Source organism: Malaclemys terrapin, chromosome 5 (genome assembly GCF_027887155.1).
Source record: "Malaclemys terrapin pileata isolate rMalTer1 chromosome 5, rMalTer1.hap1, whole genome shotgun sequence".
Taxonomy (NCBI): domain Eukaryota; kingdom Metazoa; phylum Chordata; order Testudines; family Emydidae; genus Malaclemys; species Malaclemys terrapin.
In genome coordinates this window covers 122,440,043-122,458,424 of record NC_071509.1, presented here as the reverse complement: position 1 = coordinate 122,458,424, position 18,382 = coordinate 122,440,043, and the positions used below count along the sequence as shown (strand labels likewise).

At 38.5% G+C, this 18,382-nt stretch overlaps 1 protein-coding gene across 6 annotated transcripts in view; it reads right to left on the bottom strand.

Moving 5' to 3' along the window:
- The window catches only part of CCSER1 (coiled-coil serine rich protein 1), a 1,155,725-nt gene that overhangs the window by 376,934 nt on the left and 760,409 nt on the right, over nucleotides 1-18,382 (bottom strand). Inside the window, exons 10-11 of one of the 6 annotated variants that reach the window (XR_008445082.1) lie at nucleotides 16,668-16,792; nucleotides 14,993-15,078 (exon numbers count right to left, since the gene is read on the bottom strand). The exons of 4 other annotated variants lie outside the window; for them this stretch is intronic. Coding sequence is in view for 1 of the 2 variants with exons in the window: in XM_054029824.1 (XP_053885799.1) it covers nucleotides 14,998-15,078 (81 nt within the window). In the remaining variant the exon portion in view is untranslated. Of the gene's footprint in view, nucleotides 1-13,667; nucleotides 15,079-16,667; nucleotides 16,793-18,382 lie in introns of those variants that run through there. One more of the 6 variants, XM_054029824.1, reaches the window with a different exon arrangement.

Here is an 18,382-nt window from a genome sequence, read left to right as displayed (position 1 = left end):
TTGATGATGCCAAAATCCATTGAATGGTTCTCATGAGATTAATCTCAGTTTGAGATTTCCTCAGTCTTGGGAAAAAGTTGGAAAACAAGCTACTTATATTTTTGGAAGCAGTCAAAAAACCATAGACGCAAAGATCTGAATCTGAACTGCCATGAACAGTGGGATGTGTTTGCAGTTGAGGATGGGGCTCAATCCCATCTGTAAATATGTCTATGTAACGAACTTAAATCACCCTTTTGTGCTCTGACAGAACCATTTCAAGGATCTGTGGAGGAATTTTTATGGGGCTGCATTTTCAAAGATTTGTTAGGCTACATATTTTTCAGTACCAAGATTTATGACAAAAAAAAGGAGCCTATGGTCATATAGACATGACGTTCTTGCCATAGTTAGAACCAGTCCACTTTTTGGAAAGCTACACAAGTCTCAGAACAGAAGCCAGGCAAAGACCTGTAGAGATGTCATGGGGGGCCGTGCCTGGAGCATCTTCCTTTGGCAGGCATCAGCATGCCAGGCACATCTGCTCTCTACAGCTTTACCCAAGGACCTCCTGAGTTCCCACCAACAGTCCAGTCTTTCTTAGTGCAAACGGCCCTTGTGGGGTTCATTTACTGCAGAAGTCCCATGCAAATAAATGATAACAAAACATGTCCCATGGCCAGAATATCCCTAGCATAGTCCAAACTGTACATACAATTTACAGTCCCAGTGCATCCCTCACCATGCCTTAGCTCATCAGCACAGTCCCAATGCATTGCTCACCATGCCACACCTATCCAGCACAGCCCCAGCATCGCTCCTCTTGTGTCTCTCTGGCAGGACAGCCATCCCAGCTGGACTGCTACCTCACTCTTCCCAGCTGGAACCCCTCAGGCTCTCTGCTAGGAGATCATCCCGGCACTCTTGTTGTTCCCTGGGTCCATCTCTCCTGCCTGGAGATGTCAGCAGGTAAGCCCTTCCGCTACTGCCCTGACTTCAGCCCTCCCTGGCCCTTGGCACCAGCTCTCCAGCTTGTAGCCAACAGGCATCTCCTTCTGCTGTTGCTCCTCCTGTCTCAGTCCTCTGAAGTCCTTGTCCCCTGGCTCTCTGGCTTGGGGACATCAGCAAACCCCTCTTACTGCTCTCCTAGCCTTCTTCTGGGTGTGAAACAGTCTCCTAGCCCATTCCTCCCTCTTCCCAGGAACAGCTTGCAGGGAGCTTTCTGCTCTCTATAGCTTTACCCAAGGACCTCCTTCAGTTTCCTGACTGATACTCACACACTGCCTCTCTTCCAACTCACTGAGTCTCCCTGGTCCCTTATAGCCCCCAGATGCATCTCCACCAAATGGGAACACCAATCCAGACACAGGGGAGCTGGACCTACTTCATTTGCAGGGGCTAGCCATCCTGTGACAAGAGGTTCTTATAAAGTTAAGAAGTGCTGCTAGCAACAGCTCCAGACTTTGCTTCCAAAAATATATATACCACAGTTTATGGGTTAATTCCAGAGTCTGGCATCTGGATCCTACAGCTGCCAAATATGCTATGCCTGTTGCCACAGCTATTGACTATTCTGCTTCTAAAGAAATGGTAAGATGAAAGAGTGAGAAAAATGCTAACAGTAGCAGGAGAAAGTGTCAAGATATTCAGTGATCATTGTTATTTTTAATTGCTTATGCATGTGCCAAAGGCTAGTGTGTCCGTAACAGTACTGTGCTGGTTCAATATGTATGAAGGAAATCTGTAGTGAACACAGCAGTTCAATAAGCTACTATGAGCCTGTATACATATGTTCTCGGGACAGAAAAGCAAAAGTAGCTATGAATTCCAGCATACAGAATTCATTCTAGTCTTTCGTTTAACTTCCCTTTTCCATTAGAGGTAGACAAATAGACTAATGTTATCAAGACTAATAAATGGTTTACATTTTAGAATATTTACTGAAATGTATGATTGCTTCTCAGTCAGTATCAAATCCTGCTCAACTTAACTCACACAAGCAGTCTTACTGATTTCACTGAGATTTCTCCTGCAAAATAAATAGGATTTGGTTCCTGTGGTTTTACCACTGATTAAAGTTATTATTATTGCTTCTGCCTGCTAATATGCTTAAATTCTGCACTTGAAGTCCTGCCCTCATTAACAATCTCTTTTAGATGCTGTCAATAACTTATATTTTCATATAATCTTTCAAGCTAAGTACAGTGATCAGTGGTCCAACGTCAGTGGTGGAGATATCTAGGAAAGATACCTGTTTAATAGCATCACAGGCAATATATGTTTTAAGAGGGGCTTGACAGAAGGGAGGATTGTTGACTGGTGCATGAGAAGACAGAGGCACAAGCACAAAGATCACCAGGGAAGAAGACAGAAAGGCAAGAGGATACACAGAGTGATTAGGAGAAGAGTTGGGAAGAGGAAAATCAAAGGAGGAAATAACAGCAGAGGCAAAAGAATGGACAAGTTGTGCCGGGCCTTGGAGAGAAGTCTGAAATAAGATGAAAGGAAGCAAGTGAAGGTATTCAAAGATAGTTAGAAGAGTAAAAAGAGATAACATGATAACTTGAATAAGATTATGCTGCTGAGATATCAATAGTATATGAAAAGGTCAATGTAGGCTACAGAGTCAGTTCAGCATTCACTAGTTTATTTATGTGTAAGGTCTTTGACTATGATGCTTCGCTATTCAAGCAACTTGTGAATGCCTTCTTGACGTATGCAGTGGGAGGCTTCTCCACATGAAAGATTACGTGTCATCAAAACCAAACAAAGCTTGTGGAGCAAATCTCCTGAGTGCATTTTGATCACAGAAAGCATCCCTAATGGGAAATGTTATTCCATCAACATGTCACCTGCAGATAATCTTGTTAACTAACTGCACATTACAGAGAGATATCTGATGAGAATCAATCAATATGGTTGGTAAAAATACCGTAAGTTCAAAATTAAAATGTCAAGGTGCATAAGAAGGAGCATAGGAATTGCTTTTTGTTGTGCTATGGTAACTCAGGGTACTGTACCGAAGACCGAAACTGAGCAACAGTGTCATGTTGTGGTTTCCACACTTCTGAAATCTAAACTTTCTCCAGCAAAGAATATTGAGCTGTATTCTGTAAATTCTCGTTAAAGGTTTTCCCTCCTGCTGATGGCTAAGAAAACCAGAAAGATCAGAACGCCTCCTCTGACATGCGGTAAAGAATCTACAGACAACAATGCAGGGGTTTCAGAACAGCTTAATGCTTTGTGTAACTTTAAGACTTTCGCCTTCATGGAAGCTTCTTCTGAAGGAGTACTGTATCCAGCCATATTAAATCCTCAGTGGAGATCAATATAGATGCTCTTCCAGGTTTATTTAATAGCATTTTGGTTTGGTCCTACAATAATCAGTCAATTTAATTCAAGAACATGCTGAGCGACTTTCCTACACGTGGCCTCAAGTATCAGAACATGTTTTTTGTGCTTATGCAGAAATATTGGCACTAATCAGACAGTAATTAAATTTACCAAGAGTAAAAGCAGAGCATTATATTAATTTCTTACAACCTGAGGGTTAGAGAAACAACTGACAGAATACTACAAGAAAGAAATACAGCAAATGTGAGTGTCTGACACTGAAGAAAAGACTGACAAAAGAAATGTTGCCTTTAGTCTCTAAAAGTCAAATTCTATAGTCTTTACTTCTGGGAAGTTTTGCCCGAGTGTGTGTGTGTGTGTGTGCGCGTGCACACACACAAACACACACACCAATATTTGGTCTTACAGTTGTGCTGTTCAGGTTTAGTGAGGAAAAATGCACCAAGTCAATGATTCTTCTCATGATCAATGACTATAATTTCAAGACACTTGACATATGATTTTCTATTTGTGCGTGGCATATTAAATATTTAAAGAGATTCTGTACTCAGACAGCATGGTGACGAGTGCTTTAGAAAAGTCATTAAATACATTAAGAAAAGTACTGAAAATCACCTGTGCAAAGTAAACGTTATGGAGTTCCAATTAGATTTCTTCAGATATGCTCACTAACATTATATTTCAATTATAGCCTCTAAAGGGATAATATAAATCACCATTTTCACACAAAGCATCACAAGAGGATAGTGGGCTGAGGGATTTCCCTAATTCTGGGTGTACACATGCATCCACTATGGACTCTTAACTAGAGACATGTGAATAAAAGAAATTCCCAAACCAATGCAGTGGCTAATCAGCCTAATGCTTCACTTAGTTACACTCTTTGCTACCACAGAGATTCTATCATTGTTGGTTGGGTAAGACATTTCTATCTGATGTCAAACAGAATGTTTTGAGAACATAACCATGTTGGCATTTGCTCCCATGAGGAAGGGATAAATAATGCAGCAGGTTCTCTCATTGGTTAAATAAAAAGGAACAGCTGGATGACTAAGTTCAGCACAAATGACCTTGTGAGTCAATTGGAAAACATACTTGGCAGCCAATACAGAGAAACCAGAATGCTGTATAATGCTAGCAAAAAAACGGTTTAGGAAACTCAGACGCCCCTGTTAGAACTAAAACAACTCTACAGCCTAGAAAGCATTAAATCTTCTAAAACAAAACAAAAACAATCAGGGAATGGAATATCAGTTTATCCCTACTGCTTAAAAATATTTTAAAAAGAGAGAGCACTGCCCTTAATTAAATCACAGTACAATTCAACAAAGAATCTCCCACCCACCCCCACTCTTTTTTTAGTTTAGAATTGACACCTGCTGCATGGCCTTTGTTTTTCTCATTTATTTTCTTGGCAGACAGTAAGCCTTTCCCTCCTGCCCTAATGTTTGCAGAGGAAAAAAATATATATTACTATTAGAGCTGCAGATAACTGTTCAATGGAGATTTACTTTCTAGCAAAATAGGGAAATAAGCTCTTCACGTGATTGCTTTTGCTAGATGTGAGAGGGAGAGAGACAATTCTCCTCACAAAGGGCAACATGTCGAGTTTTGTTTTGAAGCTGTTAGATAAAGTTTGCACAAAAGGGATGGTCAACTTTTAAAGTGCATTTTGTATGAGGGGATTTTTAAAAAAAAATTAATTTGAGAACCGGGGTTAAGAACAGAATAGAGAATTGTGGGCAAAGAGGTGGAAAAGGGTAAGGGGAAAACTAACCCTTACAGGATTGTCCTATAAAATTTAATAAGATAAAACCAACAAGGTTCTACAGAAACTTAATAGGATTTTAAAGCTATTACACTAAAGTTTACAGAATTCAACAGAGAATGATATCCTTTCTGTAGGTTTTGGTGCAATATTTTAGTATTTTAACTGTAACAAAGTTCACTGAAAGTGCTCATGAAACAGTAAGAGTTCATGATTCTAAGGAACAGTAAGAGGGAAAACAGCGGAATAAAGACAATGGACTTAAAGAAGTCTGATTTTAGCAAACTCAGAGAATTTGTAGGTAAGATACCGTGAGAACCAAGTCTAAGGGAAAAGAAAGTTCAGGACGCTTGGTAGTATTTTAACGAGACATTATTGAAGGCACAAGAGCAAACTATATGAATCCATAGGAAAGATATGAGGCCACCTGACTTAACCAGGAGATCTTCAATGGCCAGAAACTCAAAAGAGTCATAGCAGAAGTGGAAACTAGATCACATTACCACAGAGGAATGTTAAACAACAACCACAAAAGAAAAAAAGAAAAGAAAAAAACCCACAAGTATGTAGGGACAAAAGTAGAAAGGCCCTCAGGCACAAAATGAGGTTAAATTAGCTAAGGATATAAAGAGTAACAATAAAGCAGTTTTACCACTACATGAGAAGCAAGAGGAGGACCAGGGATAGAGTAGGCTGATTACTAAAAAAAGAGGGAAAGCCAATAAAACAGAAAATGCAGTAATAGCCAAAGTGTTAAATACCCTTTTTTGTTTCAGTTCTCACCAAAAAAGTTTGTAGTGATTGGACAACTAACATACTGAACATCAGTGTAAATGGGGAAGGATCTGAGGCTAAAATATGAAAAGAACAAGTTAAGAACTACTTAGACCACTTAGATAGCTTCAAGTCAGCAGAGACCCATCAGCTTAACTTTGGTAGCCAGAAAGATAATGGAACAAATAAAATAATTAATTTGTAAGCATGCAGAAGAAAACAAGGCAATAAGTAATAGTCAACATGGATTTATCAACAACAAAACATGTAAAAACCAACCTAATATCCTCCTTTGACAGGTTAACAAGCCAGTGGATGGGGATGAAGCAGATTATGTCATATCTTCACTTTAGTAAGGGTTTTGATACAGTCTCTGAAATATTGGTCTGCCCAGTGTTCGCAGAAAGGAAAACATAGCAAAGCTAGTGAAGAAATTGTGTGATATGCCACATCTACTGTTAATTAAAGACTTGTTTAATCCACAGCATGGTTGTCTGACCTCACGTCTCCCACTGTGGATACGTTTACTGGGTAAGGGATTTACAATAGAGGATGCAGGGCAAGCTTCATGGTCAGCAGAGAAGATGGCAACTAATGATCTTGTCTCAGACCCCGCTCAACTTCAACCCGGGTTTGATTTACTGCAAAGGCAATGGAGCCTTCTGGACTGGTTTCATACTGGACACAGAATTTATGCTGCAGTGGAATTTCAAGGGTATTTTAGAGACAGTCCACTATGACAATGCAGGCAGCCACAAACCATGACACACATTGTTGAGGACTTCAAAATGACTTGACTTCCTGGAGGTTTTTGTGCCTTGAACATTGTTGATAAGAACACTGTGGCTTGGCTTGACTGAACTGCATATGCCAAATAAATAATACTGTCTCCCATGACCTTCTCATTCACAAACTAGAGAAATATAGTCTAGATTAACCTACTATAATGTGGATGCACAACTGGCTGGAAAACTGTACTCAGAGTAGTTACCAGTGGTTCATAATTGAACTGAAAGGGCATATTTGGGCATAGAGAGTACACGTAGAGTGTGTGGACAAAAACAAGCTAGGCGGGGTTGCCAGGGCTTTGGATGACAGGATCAGAATTCAAAATGACCTTGACAAACTGAAGAAATGCAAAGTACTACACTTAGAAAGGAACAATCAAGTGCACAAATAAAAAAAATGGGAAATGACTGCCTAGGAGAGAGTACTGCAGGGGAAAAAAAAAAAAAAAAAAAAAAAAACCCCGCAAGCATCATTCTAGGATATATTACCTGGACTGTTGTAAGCAAGAGACAAGAAGTCATTCTTCCATTCTACTATGCACTAGTAAGCTTACTAGTCCAGAGAAGAGCAACAAAAATGATTAAAGGTCTACAAAATGTGACCTATGAGGAAAGTTAGTTTTCTCTTCTCCAAGCTAAACAAAGGGAGGACACAATAGTCTTCAAGTACATAAAAGTTTGTTCTTCTCCGTTATCACTGAGGACAGGACAAGAAGTAATGGGCTTAAATTGCAGTAAGGAGATTGACATTAGATATTAGGAAAAGCTTCGTAACTGTAAGCGTAGTTAAGAACCAGAACCAATTTTCTAGGGAGGTTGTGGAGTCTCCTTCACTGGAGGTTTTAGGAAATGGTTTGACAAACGCCGGGGTGTCAGGGTGTCTAGATAATACTTAGTTCTGCCTCAGTGCAGGGAACTGGACTAGATGACCTATCGAGGTCCCTTCCAGTCCTACATTCCTATGATTCTTTTCAGTTCTATAGGACCATCCTGTAAGGATAATTTATTTTAAATATCTTTAATCTCCTCCCTCCTCCAGAAACCCAAAACAAGGAACAAGATCTGGAAAAATAGCAATTAACAGGGAAAAAAAAAACATTATTTTCTAGTTTTTTGGGGGTTTTTTTACATTTGAAAAACATGCTTTGAGAGTGATAAAAATGGTGTTATAAGAAAGAGAAGTAAATTATGAGCCAAATGGGACTGTGATGTGGGGGAGGAAGAATAAAAACAATACTGCAAGATAAAAGGAGAACAGAAAAGGAACAATATCGGGGGGAAATAATGAGTAAGAACATAAACCATACCACTAACAAAGCATCAAAAGATTCCCAACAGCAAGATGTAGTTGCAAAATTGGCAACAAGAGATGCAAGACTGGCAGAAAAGACAGAGAAATAACAGCATTAAAGAGTGAACAAAACCAGTAACGGCTCTCCCCCCTCCTACTTATGGTAGGTATAAAAGGCTCCAGGTTCACCTACCCAAGCACTTTCTCTTAGTACTATAACACAAAAAACCTGTGCGTGTAATAGCTATATCATTTACCTGTAAGACAGACAATATTCACCAAAATGTTGGATTAATTTTTAGAATTACAATGAGTACCATGGAATCACACACAAAATAAATCTAGAGTGAAAAGTGGATGCTGTCCAGAATTCCAGAGCTAACGGAGGAGACCAAATAGTTGTATTTTAAAAACATTGGGCTAAAGTTCACCACCGTGGTAAGCAGCTGTAACAGTTTCAGTTAGAGGAACTCTCCCAATATATTTGCTAATACCAGTTGTGATTTTGGCTCATGTTGTGCATTGGGTCTTCTGGTATTATATTAGTTAGGAATTCAAAAAAATTCATATGGCTATTCACATATTCTACATTGCATTCAAATTCCACATTGTTATTCAACTGCTCCCTGCCCATGCTATGAATAATTTTTTTAACCATCAACAAACCGAAGATTCATGACAACATGGATGCCAACTTTCTTGTACTAATAAACATAGCTTCAAGTGTCTGCTGAAGGATTCTAACTTTGCAATTGACACTTGCAAAATACTGCCAGAGGAAAACCAGAGTCAGGAAGTGAATTGAATGCCTGTTTTTAGGAAGCCAGACCTGAAATTCACACTACACAACAGCATCCTGTTCATGACCTTGGATAAGCTACTATGCCTCTCCCCACTGTGTTCCAAAATAATGTGTGATTATTTCTTGGGTCTAATATAATATAAGCTGTAGGATTTTATAAAAATAGAAACACTCCTTTGACACGAAATCACTATAGGGTGCCAGACAGCACAAATATAATACCAGCATTTTTACTCTGTAATGTATACCAGGATTAGACACTAGGTATAAAAGGAAAAGTAATTTTGATGGTCTTAGTATAATTTCTCCTCAGGAATTCCTCTTAAATCACAGAACCACCCCAAAATTTGCTACAGCAGCAGTCATTAGGGAAAGGATACCCAAGACTGGAAGAATAAGTATATGTCAAATCTGGACTAAGATATATTAGCAAGGTTGCACAGAGATGTTTGTACAATAGCACTAAGCAAATGCCAAAAATATCTGACGTGAATCCACTGAGGCCTCATTCCATTCCTTCCTTCCACCCCCTCCTCCCACCCCCCAAAAAATATTTAAAGCAGCAGAAAGAAGAAATGGTGGAAAGAGAACAGGAATAATCTTTGCATTTTTACCATCTCCCCTCTGAGGAAAGAGAAAAAAATAAAGCAGCAGTTGAAAACAAAGAAAAGAAAGTAAGAATGAAGTGGGACTCTCAGGTATTCCTCCTCAACAGTCCTCACCATGTCTTCCAAATATCCTGGGACCAACACAGCTATAACAAAATTGCATACAACAATGGAAGCTATCATGAAACTTGTATGTTAATATGAAATTTACTTAAGGCAATGGCTATATATTACTGTGTATGATTCTAGATATAGTGGCAGCTAATGTTTTATCTGGCCCATTCTAAGCTTTGGTGCTGGAGTCTACAGCATTTATGATTTGGGGGTAAATCCTGCTTGCCATAGTCTTGCAAAGTTCCCACTGAAGTTAATGGAATGGTTGTGGAAGGGTGATGACGAGAATTTTGCCTTAAGTGGGTAGGGAGAAGGGAAAGAGAGAGCTACACGATCCAGGGGATTAACAAAAAACAAGATAACACCACTCATGAAAGATTTACTAAACCTCTCTTTACACAACTCTTCTTTTGCAAGACCTATATTTTGGTCAGATTGGCTGAGATTTCTCTTTTTGTAAAGTACAGTCTGCTTAAATCACTACTGTTAACTGAGAACATAATGCACTATTTCATTTATGATTAAAGTTCCAATCTAATTTCACATAATTATACACATTAACCACTTAGATAATGTCAAAGGATACATTCCCTGAAGTCTGTGTTATTTTATCTATCAGTTGGCTATTTGTCACGAAAGCGTCACACAATCAAGTTCTTTCCCAAGTGTTTGTTTGCGGATCATATAAAATGTGCAGGATGTCTGCTAAAGAATGGGAATACCCGTTTTCTTACAAATGTCAAGTCGTCTAACAGAAAAAGAAAACTAAATTTTACTGCAGCTTTTTAATATTATGTTTCTAAAATGTAACACAGGAAGAAAAATGAAGATGTAGGACTTAAGTTATTGCTGTTCTGCCTATGTAAATTACCGGACTACGAAAGATTTTTTTTATGGTGCAGAAGTGCATATCTAAAAGTTTTGGAACACATGGATGGTGATCATTGAGGATGACAGCAGGAGTAACATGGCGAACGTGGGTGTGGAATAAACACTATTTTGAGCAGAAGCTAGGATACTTAAGAGGCTATTTATCACAAGGTCGATGGCTGATAGTCATCCTTAAATTAATTAAAAATGAGGTCCCTGACTCTATATATAATTTGGAGTTGTTTGTCTAACACAAACACCCAGCTTTAGCTCTTAAGAATTCCAATAGTAGAAAAGCATAGATTTATAGTTACATTAAATTAATCCTGAAGCAATTTATACAAAATATGAATGTGGAAGGAGTGGAAGGGGAAACTGTCTGACAAACAGCAGACTACATTGCACTGTGGGGAAGGCAAACTTTGAAGATAAGAACATGGGAGGGAGGGAGGGGGAAATCCTTGTTCTTACAAAAAGTACCCAGAAACAGCACAATAGGCTTGCTACATAAACCCATACCACTTCTTCAAGGCCATTTGTGACAGTTTCCCCTTTGTCATCCTGCAGGTGTTTTTATAAGTAGGGCTGCAGATTTGTCACAGCAATTTTTCTTTAATCAAAAATCAGAGGAATCACGGTAAATGTTATAAAATCATGGGTTATTCAATTGACAACAAATGCTCCCTCATTTTTTAAAACAAAAAATGCTCTCCTCATCTCGCGAAGTGGACAGCAACCACACAGCGCAGCACCCTCTGCCCCCAGCACCACAACTCTAATCCTGTCCTGGAGCAGAGGGGAGATTCAGGGGCCTGGAGAGTGAGCCCATCCTGCAGTCATCCCGCAGGGGCACCTCTTGTGTCCTGCCTGCAGACGTTTCTCCTGTGACTTTGCAGTTCCTCAGGGCTGATCCTACAGCCCTGTTCTGGGCATTGCAACCTATAGTGCAGGACTGCAACACTGTGCAAGTTCGGTTCGCCACTCAGTCATGATGGAGGGTTGAGCAGGTCAAACTTGAGCTGCATTATGACCCAGAACGGGGCGGGGCGGCCCAGCCCCACAAAACATGAACTGCAACTGCAGGTTGAGTCACAGAAAAAAAAAAGATTTTCCCCATTTGTCGATCTGTGACTTTTTTCTCACCGTGACAAACCTGCAACCCTACTTATCAGAAAACTGTCCCAGGAGCATTCCTCTCACAATCCTCAAAGGGATTTGTTTGTCTACACAGAGAGCAAGAGCATGACCCATGGTACTTGTTCCTTCCTGGTTTTCCCAGCTCTGTTAATTTTTGCACTTGGAGCAGTTTACAGTTCTATGACTACTCAGTGACCCACTTTTCATTTGCTCCTCTTTGTGAGCTGGTAAATGGTGGCATGCACATACAGTGACAGAAGATGGGAGGAGGACAATATATCACAGAATAAAGGACCAAATGTGAAAATATGATGCAAATAAAAAATACTCAGACAGCTTGTTTAATGTGTTAGCTCAATGCAAGTACAAAGTACTTCTGCCTGCAATATTGTTCTTCATCAGTGGACAGAATGCTGCAATTTTGCTCATTAAGGAAAATAAGTCAAGGTTATCATGCCACATTTGTGTGTGTTTTTTAAAGGTAATTGTTCTCAGTACTGGGAAAAATGTTCATATACTCTCAGAAGAGCTAATTTTTACAGCAATTATACATTTTTATATTGCTTTGTTTCCATAATAATTCAAATGTCCTGCACATCAATAAGTTTTCTTGCTTAATTCTCTGTAATAAGTAGAGAAGAATCTAATATGGAATGACATCAGAATTTTACTTTTGTATTGACAGTTACTGCATCAAAGCAAGCCTGAAGAAAGGAACACATCTATTTGTTCTTATGTTAAAAGCAATTTTATACACTAAGAGCCTTTTGTGCTTACTAAGATTCAGGAGAGTTTTTGAGAAGTTTCTATCTGTTTAATTTATTGCTGTTGTTACTGTAACTGACTTAGTTGAAGATATCCGATTGTGTATTCTAGAAGCTGGAATACCACTCATGTCAACCATGATTTTTGGAGAACAGCTTTGTCTTGCTCTTAAGAGTAACAGAAGACATCTGGGCAAAACATGAACATGAATAGTTTCTCATTGGTTTATACTCTGATATGAAATTAGGGAAAAACAAAGTAAAAATGGAAGGATAAACGATTAAATGTATTGGAGGAGTTGGGCGACTTCTGGATATGTTGAAAATATGTTACTTGTGCTTATTACCCCATCAAAGCTGAAAAGTCACATCCAACTTTGCATTGCAATGACATTCACGAAAATTATTATGGGGGGGTGGGAATTGTTTTGGAAATGATAGTTCAACGTGGAAAAGGGATTTGCTGTCCTTAAATAAAATCTTTTATTGGAAGTTCTACCTTGCGAAAGCTGCTGCATATCAGGACTACAGATAGCACACAGGTAAATTGAGACTGTATACTCTAGGAAACACTTTATTTTATTATTGGAACCCTAAATTGAAAATGGGTTACTTTCCAAAATCATCATCATCATCATCACTGATTTATCGTACTTGCTGATTCACATCTGTCTCCACTCAGAAGTTCTACTTACTGCTTTAAGGCAGAACACAAACCTTAGTGCCAAATCACTGCGATGAACAACACCCTTTTTTCTTCTAGGTATTCTTCTTCTGAACGGGCTAGTGCTTGTGGCGTGATAAACATGGTAAATATGAAAAAAGCATGACAAAAAATAAAAGGGTATGGAGCGGCAATAACTGTATTCCCATGACGACTACAAAGAGGAGTCTCAGACTAGAAAAGGCAATAAGAATGAACCAGAGAAAACAAGTGATAACAGCAAAAGAGAAGGGGAAGTTCAAAAGTGAAGTGTCAATAATCTCTAGGTGATCAGTTCAATTGTCTTGATTTATTGTGTATTTGTGGCTCATTAGGTTCTTGAAGCAAAATAAGGTTGCTTAACATTTATGTAATAGTCCTATTTATCTTCAAATGTTCCAAAAAGATTGTTTTGTTTAGTTCTGGGACAAATACTTAACAGTAAAAAGAATATAAATGATACTTATTTAATAAGTTAAAACATTAATATTTTGGTGTGAAATCTTGGCCTCAGTGAAGTCAGAGTTTTTCCAACCTAAACCCTGGCCTAAAAGATGATCTTGAGAGTCTGGGAATCAGAAAAGCAGCTAACCAACATAAAAGATAAGAACTGATAAATATTGCCACCCGTATTACAGCAACCATATGTACAAGTCAGTTAACATAATCGACTACATAGACTAAAGTCTGTTTTGGAAAAAAAAAATTAAACTAATTTCAGGCACCTTTAAAGCCAAAAGGTGATTTTTTTTTATTCAAGTGTAAAATGCCATCTTTTTCAAATTCAAGATCCCAGAGGTTAAACAGCTGATGTTCAATAAACATTTTTCTCATAAACACTATTGTCATTATAATGATACTATAACAATGACTGAATTTGTCTGTAACACTGCATCAGCACCTAGTACAATGGGGTCTTGATCTATGACCAGGGCCCTAGGCACCATGGAAACACAAATATTAATAGTCATCCAGTTAGCAGGTGATGACTGGGAAAGGATTAAGAGTTATTCGGGAAGTAGGAATGGCTCCCTATGGGGATAAAAGACGATCCAAGTTATGGTAAAGCCAGATAGCCCTAGGTCAGGAAACTTAGGAGCAGCCAAGACTGGGGAGAAGTCTGAATTTAACTTGGTTACCTTATGTTGATTTCTTTGGTTAAAAAGGTCACACTCAAAAATAAATAAATAAATAAAATAAAGGATAATTTGGACTTTACCTAATGTGTACACAGATTTTTTAAGGATAGGTTCAAGAAGCCACCTGCTGTCTACATAGACACGTACATTTTTGTGTAATCACTGAACCATGGCTAGGGAATACAGTTTATAGTTCATTCATCTGCTTCAGTTGCACTTTAAAAGAGACCTCACGTAAACTGAAACTCTTATGAAAAACTACATAATTGAAGGACAACAAAACAATGATTCCAATGACTTCAACACAAGTGGAGAGTACTCTGTACCCTAAAGGATATGGCCTAATGCTTCCTTAAAATACAAGTGGATAAATTCTGACCTCCCTTATGCTCATGGAAATCCACTGCATAAGAATAAGTGTGGGCAGTATTTTGCCTAAAGATTACAAACCATTATTTATACAAGAAAATGAATATTTGCCCAATACATCATGCATTTAAAGGAGTTGCTCTTGTGTTCACTAGTGATGGATATCTATTACTGCAAGACTGAGAATAAAAGCTTTCCAACTTAATGGTTCATTTTCGTAAGACTGTGGACTTTTAAAATATGTTCTCTAATCTCAGCGATTCAAGGGTCAATAGACTGTTGTTTCTTAGTTATTTTTAATAACATAGCTGTACACAAATGTTTTATTTTAGATAATGAATAACTTGATAATTTATTAATAAATTTAACAATGCAGATCTAGTCACAAAGTCTTATTTTTTGATAATGCAAAGCTTATGAAATACTAGTATTTTGCCCAGTTAGGTAAACACGGGAAGTACTGGTAAATCGAGGCTCATTTCATATTCATCAATATTTAATTAAATCCATAAGCGCAGAGTGTCCAGATGCTGTTTTTTAATTTAATAATGTTGGAACCAATGAGATGCTGATTGGTTTGTAAACTGAGCTGTCAGTACATGGAGAATTCCACAGGGCCTTTAAAAAAAAAAGGAAAGAAAAGAAATGAAATCTTAAAAATTAAAAAGATTTGTGCATAGATGGTAACAAATCAAATAAACCAAAAATGTGCATTACAGCTCCACGGTCTCTAAATAGCCCATGCAGATACTTACCATAATACAAATAAGCAAGCTTTCAAGCTAGTGATAAATGAAATAACATAAATCTCTAAAGTATTCCTGCTCATGCTGATAATTTTAAGAGACATTACAATTAAGTAGAGCATAATTAGGGAGGCCAAAGTGTTAGATTTACGTTGGAAAGAGGTCAGAAGAATGAACTGGATAAATCCTTTTTGCTCATCTCTAATTTCTGAGACTTCTTTGAGTTTCACAGTGTAGGGGATTTCTACATGTAACCTGTACACTACATGAAAATATTTTCAGATGCTGATTAGACTCTATGGGGCAGTAGGTAGTTCTCTAATATTTTTTTTAAATACTCACTTTTAGTTTCTATTAATACCAAAGGAAACAAACTTCTGTATTACTTTGAAAAGCAGTGGAGATCTACGACTCATTTCTGCAAGGTATTAACCAGTCTTCTGAGCTGCAGAGTTCCCTTAACTCCCATTGGCTCTTTACTGAGGCCTGGTGTACACTTGGAGGTGGGGGGGGGGAGAAATCGATCTAAGTTACGCAACTTCAGCTATGTGAATAACATAGCTGAAGTCAACATACTTAGATCGACTTACTGTGGTGTCTTCACCGCGGTGAGTCAACTGCTGCCGCTCCCCCGTCGACTCTGCCTGCGCACCTCATGGCAGTGGAGTACAGGAGTCAACAGGAAAGCGCTCGGGGGTCGATTAATCGCGTCTAGACTTGACGCAATAAATCGACCCCCGCTGGCTCGATCGCTGCCTGCCTATCCAGAGTGTAGTGTAGACATACCCTAAAGAACACTTAGCATCAAGATCAAGACCCTAATGTAAAACAGAAAATAGATGAGACTACAATTGAGCATTTCCCTTAAAGACATGTTATCAAATAACTTTTCTTAAAACAGGTATGCGTTTGTTTGTAATTCCTGGATAGAAATCTGAAATAAACCTCTGTAGCAACTTCTTGTAACCTTTTACATTTGGCATATGTCAATATATTTAATGGAACAATACCCTTAAATGGCTTTGTCTTGTGGTTGTTCCCCCACTTCATTATTTTTAAAGTTTATCACTGATTATGTCTTCTGCACAATGCCGGGAAAAGGGCTGATAAGTTGTGCCCCACTGGCATATGGATGGCTTGATACTAACAACACAAAATATATTAGAATCCTGGATGCACATGTCCCGCTTCTTTCTTTCTCACTTTAAAATGTGTTTGAGTGACAGAGTGGGGACTCTAAAAATGTTTTAAATCCAGAGGCCCTTCTCCCCCTGATTAGTACTAAATTATGCCTAGTTAAAATGTTTCTAAGCTAGTTGGCACTGTCTGTTTTTAAGAGATATAAAAAATGCAATTACAATACATTGAAAATATAATTAAATGGCAGCCTTCATAAAGAGCATCCTAATATAATAAGTCTCAAACAAAAATAAGAATAAGGAATTAAAGAAAGCACATTACTCAGAGATGAAGCTTTCCAAACAGGTAGTCAGCACAAGCGAAAGAGTGACCCTCAATCATGGAGAGCTGCAAGGAGCAGACAGAGAGGGCCAGATCAGGATGAGCGTTGCCTGCAACAACAACTTCTGCAGGATGAAGAAGAAGAAATAATGTAATTTTTTAAAAAGCCTCCAAGTAAAAGTTGCAGAACTTAGAAGCGGTGAAGTCTCTTAACATTGTGGGATACCCTAGATCCTGCTTTAGTACATTAGAAGTGTGATGTCTGTGAAATCTGCAAGGGCAAAGATGGAAATGAGTAAGATGCAGGGTAGAGCAAGCGAATAGGAAGTTTTGAAAACCATGAAGGAAATTTTGTACACAGTTACTTAGTTACAATGGGGCTCAATAGGGAAAAAAAATCCCTTAAAACACGTAGAAAACAGTATACTGTATCACACATCTGTTCCTTTTATTGATCTGTAAAAAACATGGTTATCAATCAACATCAAGAAATACATTACTAAAAGTGTTTTAACTGTGCCTTTATTTACAGAAATAGGCAGAAGCCAGCTTGTGAAAAACGAATGAAAACAGAATATTGCTGCTAATGTTCAGCACCGCTGGAAAAGGTAAAATATTAGCCTCCTTACCTGTGATTTTGTCTTCTCTAAGTGGGTACACAACACTCCAATAGCCCAATGCATGTGGGTCATCAGCATGGATTGAATTTGGGGGAGGCATGTGTTTTGGGTATGAAAGTTCCAGGTTCAGTCCCTCCTGCCAACCCTTTTTGGGGGGGTCATTGCCAAGTGGTAACTTGTATGTAGAGTTGAACTCTTATGTACATCAAATACTTGGGACGGGCTTCCTTTGCAATCGTAACATTCTAGATATGTGAATTCTGTCTCCTCCAGTGGACAGTGCACAACAAAAACTTACTAATGAGACCACTAATGCAGTTACTCCTTTAGTTAAAGGTGGTAGAAAGCTGTGCTTTTAGTGCTTAAAGTACCAGTTTGTTATCCAACAGGGTCAGTATGTGTGTGTGCACATGCACATGCATATGCTCAGCCCTCTCTTTCATTCAGAAGAAAATACATACACAGATAAAAATCTTCTTTTAGGAGCAAACATACTATGAGACATTATACAATTTCATGTTGTAATTAAAAGAAAAAAATTAAACAGCAGAAAATAACCCACAATGTGAAAAGCAATTCTACAGAAGAAACGATCATGCATCCACACATTTTATATGGAAAGGTACAGACAGAGGTGCGCTGTGACATATCGGGGCACAATCCAGACTAATTGGGGGCTGTGTCACCCCTGCCCTACAACCATGGATGCCTTACAATGACTTGCTCAAGTAGCTCCCACATGGGCTGTTCACAAACAGCCTTCCAGCCTGCAAGCCACACCATGCCGAAAAGTCCCAGTCTTTTTAATCTCTCCTCATATGGAAGCTATTCCATATCCCTAATGATTTTTGTTGCCCTTCTCTGTACCCTTCCCAATTCTAAGATATCTTTTTGGCTCACTATGAATATACCATAGGGATGACAATCAGAGAAAAACTGCCCAGCACATCGAGTTAGTCTGCCAAGTGCTTTCAAGGGATTTATGTTCTACTGTACATAGTATAAAATATCAACCATATGAATGTAAACTACACACTGTATTTTAGGTTGGGTGGAAACAATGAGAAGGTATGTATAGCTGCATGGCTGATGAGA